The 12,397-nt window shown below is 35.0% G+C and overlaps 1 protein-coding gene across 4 annotated transcripts in view; it reads left to right on the forward strand.

The window, feature by feature from the left end:
• AGL (amylo-alpha-1,6-glucosidase and 4-alpha-glucanotransferase) overlaps window positions 1-12,397 on the forward strand; it is a 39,957-nt gene that overhangs the window by 11,823 nt on the left and 15,737 nt on the right. For 3 of the 4 annotated variants that reach the window (XM_075038719.1, XM_075038717.1, XM_075038716.1), the window contains exons 10-23: window positions 54-151; window positions 720-859; window positions 3,263-3,450; window positions 4,498-4,621; window positions 5,667-5,830; window positions 6,388-6,489; window positions 6,725-6,877; window positions 6,958-7,108; window positions 8,272-8,396; window positions 8,506-8,618; window positions 8,743-8,877; window positions 9,400-9,530; window positions 10,151-10,287; window positions 11,992-12,125. In XM_075038719.1, the coding sequence (XP_074894820.1) occupies window positions 54-151; window positions 720-859; window positions 3,263-3,450; window positions 4,498-4,621; window positions 5,667-5,830; window positions 6,388-6,489; window positions 6,725-6,877; window positions 6,958-7,108; window positions 8,272-8,396; window positions 8,506-8,618; window positions 8,743-8,877; window positions 9,400-9,530; window positions 10,151-10,287; window positions 11,992-12,125 (1,895 nt within the window). Of the gene's footprint in view, window positions 1-53; window positions 152-719; window positions 860-3,262; window positions 3,451-4,497; window positions 4,622-4,978; window positions 5,103-5,666; window positions 5,831-6,387; window positions 6,490-6,724; window positions 6,878-6,957; window positions 7,109-8,271; window positions 8,397-8,505; window positions 8,619-8,742; window positions 8,878-9,399; window positions 9,531-10,150; window positions 10,288-11,991; window positions 12,126-12,397 lie in introns of all 4 variants that reach the window. The other variant, XM_075038720.1, reaches the window with a different exon arrangement.

Below are 12,397 nucleotides of genomic sequence, written 5' to 3' on the forward strand. Positions count from 1 at the left end.
AAATTGCAAATAAATGCAGGCATTTCAATAATGCATAATTAAATTACTTCTAGGCTGTCAATTGTCTTGTGGGGACTGTGGTTTATGAACGACTGGCTGGTGATGGTCCTAAGCTGGGTCCTATCAGTCGAAAAAATCCTTTAGTTACCAGGTATATATATTTTTTTTTTTTTTTGTTTGGAAACTTAGAATCTATCCAGGGAAAGTGAGTTCAAAGTTCACTAAAAGTATATACATTTATATGTAGAAGTGTATGTTTTCTTTCCCATGGACAAATGCCACTTAATGAATTGACTGTCTTTTTTTAAGCAACGATGGTAACTGTTTAATAAACAAATGTGATCAGAGAGCATGAAAAAATACTCAGAGCACATTGAAGCCTTACATAGTGCAAATTGCTCTTGTAGGTGGAAGAGGGGTGAGCTAGGAAAGCTTATACCTTTCAAGTTTGATGTACTTGATGCCACTCGTATCTGAAGAGCTAGGGCTTTAATCTTACATTACCAGCTGACACCAAGATAGTGGCAACACCTGTCCTTTTTTCCTTCAAGGCATGCTAAGAAATAGAAAACTCCCCATCATTTATAGTCTAGCAGCTGCTTTTTTATATATGTTTTATCTACAAGCCAGTTCATAGCAGATATTTTAGTTTCAAAGACAACAAATTTCAGTTTATGTGGGTTGTGGGGTGTTTTTTTAATTGCCTGTCTATTCCATAGGTATTTTACTTATCCATTCAAAGAGCTGACTGTGGAGGAAGAAGAAACTATGATACATCAGCCAGATAAAGCTTGTTATTTCATGGCTCATAATGGTTGGGTTATGGGAGATGATCCTCTTAGAAACTTTGCGGAACCAGGTTTGTAAAAGAACTTTGAATCATCTTATAAACCTTTTGATATTCTAGCCAAAGCAAAAAGGATTTTATTTAATCTATCTTTTTTTGAGATTTATTCCTATGAAGCTGCAGAATAGCAGATACTCAGTTTATAGCGCTTTTATTTTCCATTCAGTGTACAGATTAACTGTAAGTACTGGGATTTGAGGTACAGTTTTGCAAGACTTGAGGGAAATTACTAGCTTTCTGCCACTGAAATGAGGACATCCTGCCTCCTCTCTTTTGTCCTTGTCTTTGCTTACTTTGTACTTTGTTCCAACACCACTCCTTGTTGGCATTTCCCTAAGACAATGACAATGTGGCAGAAAACTAATGCAATAAAAAGGTGGATAGTATTTCACTGTATTAGTGAGCAAAAACTGGATCCTTGAAAGGTCCAGTGAGTGGCAGTCAGGCAGTCAAGAGATGACCCAGTTAATCCAAATTAAGTATGCAGATTACTCGTGAAGGAAAGATGGGGTATGAAATCACCATGCACTGAAATATTGTATTCTAACTCCTTTGGGTACAGCATTGATATCCAGTAAAAGCAAGGTTGACAACTCTTGTTTTCAGAGTAGTCATTCACTTTGTAAACTGAATCAAAGAAAGGCCAGTTTAATTCTAATTAAAAACATCTATCTAAGAGTTTGTCGAGTCTGCTCTGGAAGCTAATCTCGTTGATATGCCAGGGTGATCTGGAGTTAGCAGACACCTCATTTCTGCAAAATAGTTTACAGCCCTTTCACTGCTTTTTATTTACTTTTTTTTTCTTTTGGAAGGATGAAGATAATATGTGTTTCAAGGGTTGTTTTGTTCAGCTGCCTTTCAGCTAACTGCCCTTGCTTCTGGGCAGACTGTTGTATTTTTAGCTTCAGTCATTGGTTTTAGTTAGCATACCTAACTTCCGTTACTGAGTTTTCTCTATTAATTTGTCTACAGCCTCTTGAGTGCTTTATAGTTGTGTTATACCTTTGTTTTACGCCACACATTATTTCAACTGAGAACTCAGTGTGAAAAGATGATAGATAAGGGCACAAATATAGGAATTGCAAAACAAATGCAGCCAGTTCTGTAAATGGCCCTTAAAAGAATCATGATGTACATCCAAAGAAAGCCAGTTTTTCTGTCCATATAGTTATGTTGCCATTAGTGAAGGTAAAAGGTAGGCTGTGCTTAAGTGAACAGTTTTGGAAGTAGTGGTGACCTAAAATCCCTGCTCTTAGTAGCTGCATACTCTTGTTGTGCGTCGTTCATTGTGTAGTCCCAATCACTTAGGTGTCCATAATGTGAGCTTTAGGAAATTAGTCTGGCTGAAAAATAATCTCTTTGCTAAGGTTTCCTGATCTAATTCAAGGTTCAACAACTAAAATAACTGTGGTGATGCATCAGTATAGCTGGTCTAGGAGTAGCAGAAAGCAATGGAGTATCTATGTCTTACCCATCCTGAGTGGTACTGACCCTGTTCATGCTTTGATCAGGTTTAGGTAAGATGAATACAAATAGACCTTCAGAAGACTGATGGCTCAAAGATAATTGTATTTCTCTTATGTGGTGTCTGATTATTGACAATTCCTTGGTTGTGCCTGGATATTACGTGTTGCAAATAGTGTGTGTGGGGTTTTTTTAATTGTATTACTGCCATTGTCAAATACATGATTTATATAGGACAGAATTCACTTTTTTAGATATGGCTGATTATTTAAGTCTTTGTCACAGTTAAATCTCTGTCAGTATATTCTGTGCAGTAAGTATATTACAGGTGAACTCAGATTTAAAGATTGTTTTTTATTGATTGCATCAAAAAGAAGGCAAAAAATAGTATATGAAACTAGACTAGATGCAGGATAAATATTTTTATACACACAAAAATTATTTAGAGACTTTGTCCATTTAAGTGACCTACCTGCCTAAGTGCTTTGGAAATTTGCCTTGCATCATCAGAGTCTGCTGTTAATGGAAGATAAAATTTTAAATTTTGCCTGTGGCAGTTTATTTATGGTAACACAGTGTGATGCTTTTCTGAATTTGACCAGTATAAACAACTGAACTACTGATCTTGTTCATTTGTTTGCTGCTCATTTCTTCTTTCTTTTCTCAAGTACAGTTTTTATACTACTTTGAAGAATTAAAAGGAATTTGATTTCAACCCGAAGAATTATTTCAGTATCACTATAGAAGTTAAATATTCCCTGGGAGTAGTCTGAAATCATACATCAGTGTAGAATATATAGATTTTGAGTTGATACAGTTATTGTTAGAATTCTTACTGTTCATCACAGTGTTCTGCTCTTCAGCAGTAGAAAATGAAATACCACATTTTCATGTTGGTGCACATTCTATACTACATATATACACACTATAGTGAATTTATTTCCCTTACAGGCTCAAATGTTTACTTGAGAAGAGAGCTTATTTGTTGGGGAGACAGTGTGAAACTGCGTTATGGTAATAAACCTGAAGACTGTCCATACCTCTGGGCACATATGAAAAAATACACTGAAATCACTGCCAAATATTTCCATGGTGTTCGTCTTGACAACTGTCACTCAACACCTATTCATGTAGCTGAGGTACGCAAAATTAAGTGTGTTTATTATAAAACAGCTTCTGCCTGTGAAATAAATACCTGCACTGTTGTTACAAAATCTGCAGGAGCTACATGGCAGAGTTCAGGTGTGAATGAATCTTCCTTATAGCATAAGCAAGGTTTCTTGACTGGTGATGTCTAGATATGATTTCAGCTATGTTAAACAGTAGAGTGGTGTAGCTACTGTATCTTTTATTTCTCTACTTTAGCTGAAATATCGCAGATGCTGATGGACATGGCTAATTTTTCTTTCCCTCACATAACTATGGACTTGGTGCAATGACTGCCAGTATCCAATATGTCAGTTTTAGATGGAGTCATTGCAAAGACTTGGTGGAAAGTCTTAGTCTTAGTGGGTTTTTGCCATATATTTTGCTGTTGCTGAATTAAACAAGAAGTGGGTTACTTCCCAGAATTTAAAAGTTGGTAAAGAACACCTGCAAAAAGTTTAGTCTGGCAGGCTTATTGCTAAGATTAGTGCTTATTGTTTACCAGGGAGCTGACTACACCCAGAAATTGTACTTAGCTGGTAAATTAGCTTTAAATAGGTTTGAGTAGTGCAGCTTCTTAGTGCTTAGACTTAGCTCGGTTACAGAGCGTATATGAAGAGCTCTCTAAAACAAGATGATTTGCCCACGCAAAGGTTCTAAGTGGCTCTTAAATGAAGCCATTTCAAAACTTCTGCCATTCTTTCATTTATTGTTACTATTTTTGAAATGGTAACTTCAAAGGCTTAAACTGAAGTCTTCCTCAGATTTCTTACCTTAACAGGTATCTCTTTTGTCCAGCCTTTTGTTCTTGCATTTTGAGTTAAGATTTTGTTTAAAAACAAAGTTGTAATTAGTTTAAAGTCTCAGAGAATTTCCTAGAATTATGCAGTCCATAAATAATCTGTGTAAAATATAAACATGGTTTTAATGAACTGCATATATGAATGACTCATTTATGTTTGGTTAACATTCATGTTAATGATTGCATATATGTAGCTGACAATGGATGCCTTGCATTAAAAATGTATTATGATCTATAGGAGATGCTAGCAACAGCCAGATCAGTCAGACCTAATCTTTATGTGATAGCTGAACTCTTCACGGGCAGTGAGTACATTGACAATGTTTTTGTCAACCGCCTGGGAATTACCAGCCTGATTAGAGGTACAATAAGCAGTTGAAAATTATGTAGGATTGTCGTGTATGGTTTGAAGTTTTTAATGTGAAACTAACATTGGTATGCTTTTTTTTATTTTTTTTATGTTCTTTGCTTATGCAATTACCTTTTCTTCTTTATGTTCTACTTAACTTCTCCTGTGTTGTATGTTAATTCTTGATTTTGCTTATGTCTGTGCATTGTCTTCTGTGTAACAACTTTTTTTGTTCTTTAATTTTGGTTTTCTGTTTATCTTTGCTGCATGGCATTTTCCTATTGTCCAATCCCTGCCTAGCTTTGAAACTTGTCCTTTTTTGTATCTACCTTTCCCCTTTTTGTGGCTTTTTTGGCTGTGCTTTTTGCAGTACATGCTGGACACAGCTAGAAAATTGCGAGCCGATTTGTATGTAGTGGCTGAACTGTTCACAGGAAATGAGGAGCTGGACAATATCTTTGTGAATAGGCTGGGCATTACCTCCTTAATAAGAGGTAGGCTTGCTGTGTGTGTGGTCTCTTTCCAACGAGAGATTATAGATGACGTGCTTTTTCCAAGGAAAAGGTTTCTTCTGGATTATGCACTTTTAATTTCATACTCCATGTAATCAGAAGTAGAGACTTATTTTGATACTCAGCCAAAAATACAGTACTAGCTGTAAAGTAAGAGAAGATATCCTGCATTAGTTTACAGAAGGTTAAATATTTCACTCTTATTCTAGTGAGAGAAAAAGAAGTTGTAGCACAGTTCTGCTATGAAGTGCTGCGTTGTGTCTGATTTTTTTGTTGCATGAGTTTCTTAAAGCCTATGAGAAACAGTTTCAGATCTCTGCTTTTTTCTCCCTTTTTTTCCTTTACCTTTTTCTGCCTTAATATATTATAGTAAATGGAATACTCCAAGATTGTGTATCCACTTTGGAGAATATAGTTTTATGTGACTTTTTTTAATGACTGAACACACCAAAATAATAACTGTAAAATGCTGCATTAACATCTTTGTGCCTGCTGTACTCTATGGTAGTTATTCTTATGCAAAGACTTACCTATTTTGTTCTTTAGAGGCAATGACTGCTTATAATAGCCATGAAGAGGGAAGGTTAGTTTATCGTTTTGGAGGTGAACCTGTTGGCTCTTTTGTTCAGCCACGCTTGAGGCCTTTGATGCCAGCTATTGCTCATGCACTGTTTATGGATATTACACATGATAATGAATGTCCAATTCAGGTGAGCACCTAAAATGAAAACTAAAATTTACATTTAATGCTTTCTGAATTTATATTTCTGAACCATGGGAGGGCTTGGTGTAATCTGGATGTTTTTCCTAAGTGATATTTACGAAAAATGTGTTTTGGATCTTTAAGTTTTCATGCAGAGAATAAAATTTTATAACAATTCCCTCTGATGTTGAAGACTTTGTCTTTCAAGGGAAAAAGTATATAAAGCTACTTAATGCTCTGTTTTCATTGTTTTATTCCAGCTACTATAAGTGGTTCTGTCTCTCCTTGTTAACCTGTTCTCCTAAGCTCCTGTTTTACAGGAGAGAATGAGAGAGTGTAGTGGGAATTGGAGTGCTTATTTTTGAGGGTTTCTCTTAAGTTACTTTTGTTAGTGCATTTGTAGTAATTTTTTTTTTTTCAATAATTCTCTTGTGATTGAGAAAAAGATAATCATGTGATTAGCAACTCCTCTGTTAAACTGAGTATGTCTTCTGTATGCTGAATTGGGAGGGATTAATTTTGTCTTTGTTTCACTATTTATTAAGTATTTATTTTTTAACATAGCACCGATCTGCATATGATGCTCTTCCTAGTGCAATGATTGTTTCTATGGCATGCTGTGCTACAGGAAGCACCAAAGGCTATGATGAATTAGTACCACACCAGGTATGTGTCTACAGTTTATATCCTAAGTTACTTGTTAAGATGTAAACTTTATTCTTGTCCTAGGACATATATTTTAACATTGTTTATTTTAAATTCCAAGCAGTTTACTAGCTGGCATTACTTTGAATTATCCAATTTCATATGAAATTTGAATTTATTACATAGTTGAGACCTCCAGATGTTTGGTTTCTTTCTAGAGCAGTTGATATTTGTTTAAATCTTAATTTCTTTACAGATCTCTGTAGTATCTGAAGAGAGGTTTTATGCAAAATGGAATCCAGCAACACACCTGACTTCTGGTGAAGTTAATTTCCAAACAGGAATTCTAGCAGGAAGGCTGGCCATAAACAGGCTGCATCAGGAGCTGGGGGCTAAAGGTTTTAATCAGGCAAGAAGTGAGGGTAGCACTGTGATTTCTCCATATTTATGTTCTGAGTGAGCACAGTTGCAATGGTATGTCTTTTCTAGGTGTATGTAGATCAAGTTGATGAAGATATAGTGGCAGTGACAAGACATTGCCCTAACACACACCAGTCTGTTGTGGCTGTAAGTCGAACTGCCTTCAGGGATCCTAAAACTTCTTTCTACAGTAAAGAAGTACCTGAAATGTGTATCCCAGGTAATCTGATTTCTTTTCAAGAGATGGCAGGTGTACAAAAAATTCAAGTTATTCTAATTCCATAATTTTTAACTTCAAACACATGAAATCAATACGAGAATTTTCAGTGTATATAACACTCCATTTATATGTACTAACATGCGTTCACCAAAAGTGGTTAAAGAAACGATAACAAACTTACCTTGGGTTTTCAAAGGCATTCATATTGAGTATACTTCCTGCTATAAGCTCCCCATGAGGGTGTGGTTTTGTTTACTGTCTTATTTGTGAACTAGTAAGAAATGGTTAACAGCAAGATGGTTAATTGTACAGAGTTGGAGGGGATTACTATTATGTGTTATACTGGGTAAAAAGGCTAAAATCTCATCATACTTGTGAATGTCATTGCTATTCAGCTTTCTTATACATGACTATTTTTGTAGCTTTAAAATACATCTTAAGAAACAACTTTGTACTGCATAAGTTAATATAAAGATAATATTTAGATAATACGTACATAATTAAATATACAAAGTATTTACTATACTTAATAGTAGCAACGTATAATGACTTCTACACATTACCTGGGCATATTTCTGAAGAGAAGCTTTCCAAACTAGTTTTTTAAGTATACTCAGTTCTTTGAGTGCATGTGCGTACCTGTTTTAAAGTCAGTCACATTATATGTTAAGACATTTACAAGTGACTGCAAGACTTGTATGTCTTCGTTTGTAGATTACTGAAAGGATAGAGAAAATGAGAATACTTGAATATTAATAATAAGCTGTTACACTTTGAAGATAAACCATCTGTAGCTGCAGTTTGGAAACCAATCTAATACAGTCTCCTAAAAGATAAGGAAACTAACAGAGCTGGTGATCAGTAAAAGACAGGTTGTAATTCACTAATTATTGTTGATTGATTTTTATGGCTAATTTGTTATAAAATAACAAAATAGCAGTTTTAAATACAATACAGCCAGTGAACATGTAATGAATGTTTATAGGATATTTAAAACGCTTCCCCATATGTTTTGTCATGTTTGGTTGTTCTTTAGCTGTACAACAGAGACTTGTATTTTGAATATTTAGATGTTTAGTTTTAAGTTTTGCTTCATACTTTCAAAAGAATCACTTTTCATTTAAAGAATCTTAACAGCTACAACATGATTTAACTTTTCTTAGGAAAAATAGAAGAAGTAGTACTTGAGGCTAGGACTATTGAGAGAAATGCTAGTCCTTACAAAAAAGATGAACGTTTTATAAATGGATTGCCTAATTTCACAATGGAACTCAGAGAGCATATCCAGGTAACTAGCCTCCTTCACCCATGTTCTGATGTAATATTTTGTAATTGTGATATGTTATATTAGAAAAAAGACATTGAATTTCAGTTGCAAATGTGTTTTCTTTTCTAAGATTAAAGACAGTAAAATTATAAAGCAAGCTGGAACTGCCATAAAAGGGCCAAATGAATTTGTTCAAGAAATAGAATTTGAAAAATTAACACCAGGAAGTGTAATAGTATTCAGGTACGTTATTATAATTGCCAAATGGCTGCATTAGCTAAAATAGAACGAGAGGATTCTTTGTTTTGAGACTTGAGTAGTTATTGTAAGTGCTACATTTCTACAAGCTATGCATTCATATTTACAGAGTTAGTCTTGACCCAAAGGCACAAGAGGCTGTTGGTGTACTGCGCAATCATTTGATCCAGTTCAGCCCTCATTTTAAATCTGGAAGTCTTCCTGATGATCATTCAGCACCTATATTAAAAACGTTATTTTCTTCGTGAGTATTCTTTAAGTTTCTGAAGTAGAACCAAGAGAGCTACAGTGGGAATGAAGAACAATCTGTAACCTTAAAGTGAGGATTTTTTTGTTGTTGTTACTACGGATGGATTTGGGTTGTCAGAGTGCAGTAAAAACTCTGAGATGTTCTTTTTATATTTATAATACTAACAAGGGTTAATACTTAAAAACTTCCTAAGCTTGTTTGTTCATGTTCTGTGTAATTGCTGCTTAAAGTGGACCTATTAATGTGGAGTGCTTGTCAGTGTTGTGGTATGATTGTTTGGGGTTTGTACTTAATACTGTGTTTCTAAATAAATACTGAAACATCTGAGAACAACATCTTGGAAAATCTGAAAAATCAGGCTCTTAATTTCCAGGATTAAGTGGTGAAAGAGTGGTATATATTTGATTATTTTAATATAAGTCTGAAACTAGAATTGTTTGTGAAATCCTTTCTCTATTTCCCTGCTAATGTTGCTTTGGGGTTTGGAAATGTTTTTTTCTCAACTGTTTTTTTCAGTATTGCATCTAAACTAACTTTGGCTGACCTAAATCAAGTACTATATAGGTGTGAGGCAGAAGAACAAGAAGATGGTGGAGGTTGTTACAATATACCAAACTGGTCACCGCTAAAGTATGCAGGCCTCCAAGGTAATAGTTTCAGCGTTGTTTTTTCTAACAAGAAAAAAGGAAAACAGAGCTGCTCAATCTAGATCATACCTTAATGCTGTTTTATGGCTAGTGCCATTGTTTGGATAAAAACCAGTAAGGTTTGTTTGTTTGTTTGTTTTGTTGTTGGTTTGTGGTTTTTTTTGCTTGACCATGCTACTAATCAGTGTTGCACCCAGGAAATCACATACTAAACCAAAACCCCTCTCTCTAGATACTCTGAGCTGCAAAATTAAGTTTCAATATGTGTTTTAACACCAATGCCCTTGCTTTTAAAATAAAAAGAAAATATATATACCTCCAGTGAAAAGTCACATTAATTAAACCCTAGGCATTACTAGATTACTGAGGAGTGTCGATCATTTATCAAAGGCATGGATTCCATCATGCTGGTTATTCCACAATGATTTTTGTAACTGTCTGAGATGTACACTGAGGAAACTACAGTTGAGTGTATCCTAATTCGTTCTGCACATCAAGAGAAGTAATATAGTTAAATCCAGTTGTAGCATCTGTTGCTGTGTACCTTTTCCTCCTGAATTGTATTTGCTGTTTGTGATAATGGTGTGTCTTTTAATCCAGAGTTGGGTTTGTATCTTCAGGGTTAATGTCAGTGATGGCAGACATTAGACCAAAGAATGATTTGGGTCATCCATTTTGTGATAATTTAAGATCTGGAGACTGGATGATTGATTATGTCAGTAATCGTCTGATTTCACGTGCAGGAGCCTGTGCAGAAGTGAGTAAAAATACTTATCTAGTGACTTTGGAGTTTTAAATTACTAGTTTGTTTCCTTTTCAATTACTGGTATATTTTTAAATTCAGTCTGTCTATAACGTATTTCTTGTCTAGGCAATTTTTTCTAGGAGATTAAGCCGTTAATATATTTTTCTTCCCTCTCCTCAATTCTATTTGAGCATAGACTGCAAAAGGGAAGTGAAAAATATGTAGGGCATGGAGGGGTTGTTAGCTTTTACATAAAGGCCTGCAGGGGTCCTTCCTTGTTTATTACTTTTCCTCAAATAAAAATGAAGTAACCATTTATTTTTTTTTAAGTACTTTCAAAAGAGGGCCTAAATACTACGAAGGCATACATGATTATGATAGAGTTGTAATAAGATTGCACAGTCAAGCACTGAGAAGATAGGAATTACTGAGATTCAAGTTACCTGTATAGCTGCATTACAATACAGTCCTTTTCTTTCTCTGTCATGTTTTATTTTCCTGCATGGCAATTACTTTATTCATTTCACAAAATGAAGACCTCATTTGGGTAACTTACATAATGAATATAATAATATAGGCTTTAGCATTCTTCATTTTGTTCCTGAAGTCAAGCACAGTGATATAAAGCAGAAGAATGGATAAAGCAGTCTAACGTACTGAAGTGAATGCTGAATCTGACCTCAGATGGAGCTTTCCTAGAAAGGAAGTTAGTCTGATACTTGCCAGATTTACTGCTCTTCAAAGATTGTTGCTTATTTTTTCTATGTATTTTTTTGAGTTCTTAATTTGTAGTGTCTTACTCTGTTTTACAGAAAATATAAAGGACCTATAGCTATACTAAAGTCACATGAAACTAAAATTTACAATTTCACTGTTTACATATGTAACTTTGCCTTCATAACTTCCAGGTTAAATGTATAGTGTCATCATGTGATAGATTGACATGTACTTTCTTCATCTGTGCAGTCTTCATCTGCAAGGTTTAAATCTTCAGTGACTTTCTAGTAGGTTGTCATGATGTTCTTTAACATTTCTAGAAGGAAATAAGAGAAATACTTCCCAGGTGTCAAACATTTTGCAGTGACACAAGGATGATGAAGCTCTGGAATCTGGAGTCCTAGACCCAGATCTGCAGTCATTTTCACCAGTGGCCTTACATAATTTAGCCTTCTGATAATTTTTCTTTCCCTCATCTCAAGCTTCATCTCTTCAGTCCTGTCTTCTTAGGCCATGAGAAACCTTCTTCCTACACGTGGGTTGTAGTGATGCCTTTTGAGTTACAGCTTTCCTTTGCTACTCAGTTTTAATGACTTCTTTGTGATATTTTTTTTTCCTACAAGGCTAGCAAATTATAATCTTTTTCTACAGTTGATGTTCTTGCCCATTTATGTCATAGTATAGATATAGTACAGATTTTTCCCTACTACTTTTCTTAGAGTTCATCTATCTCAGCTGAAATTTTGGAGTGGGAGGGTACAGCAATTCTACCACAAATATCTAGCATGGACAACTTCTTAGACGTGAATGGTTGTGAATGGTTGAGTGCTAGTAGTGTTATTAATAACTGAAGATAACTTCATCTTTGTGGTGGTCAAGCATAACTTGGGTGTAATAAAGGTACAAAAACTGTGACATACTTTAACTAGATGGATCCTGAAAGCATTAGGTTTTGAACCCTAGTGTAAGCAAGTTCTAATTAATACTGTATTTTAATAGGTTGGTAAATGGTTGAAGGCCATGTTTGTCTACCTAAAGAGAATTCCACGTTACCTCATCCCATGTTACTTTGATGCCATATTAGTGGGTGCATACACAACACTTCTGGATGTGGGATGGCATCACATGTCTAGGTATGCTTGGCTTATCAGAGCTATAGAGGAATCTGTATATATTTGCACCTTTTAAATTTTATCTGCTGGAGAGAATGTAATTTGTATATTTTCATACTCGTCTAATGTAAAAGGGTAAAATTGGTAGTGAATTCAAATCCATCTTCTAATGGTGGTGGTTTGGAAGGTTGAGAGTTCAGATGTCTGTCTAGGGTTTGAATTTATAACTACAGTTGGCATTGTGCAGGAGGAGGAGGAGACCTTAAACCAGCATTTTTTTGCCAGGCTTCAGA

The sequence above is a fragment of the Buteo buteo genome, chromosome 10 (assembly GCF_964188355.1).
Source record: "Buteo buteo chromosome 10, bButBut1.hap1.1, whole genome shotgun sequence".
NCBI classification, from domain to species: Eukaryota; Metazoa; Chordata; class Aves; order Accipitriformes; family Accipitridae; genus Buteo; species Buteo buteo.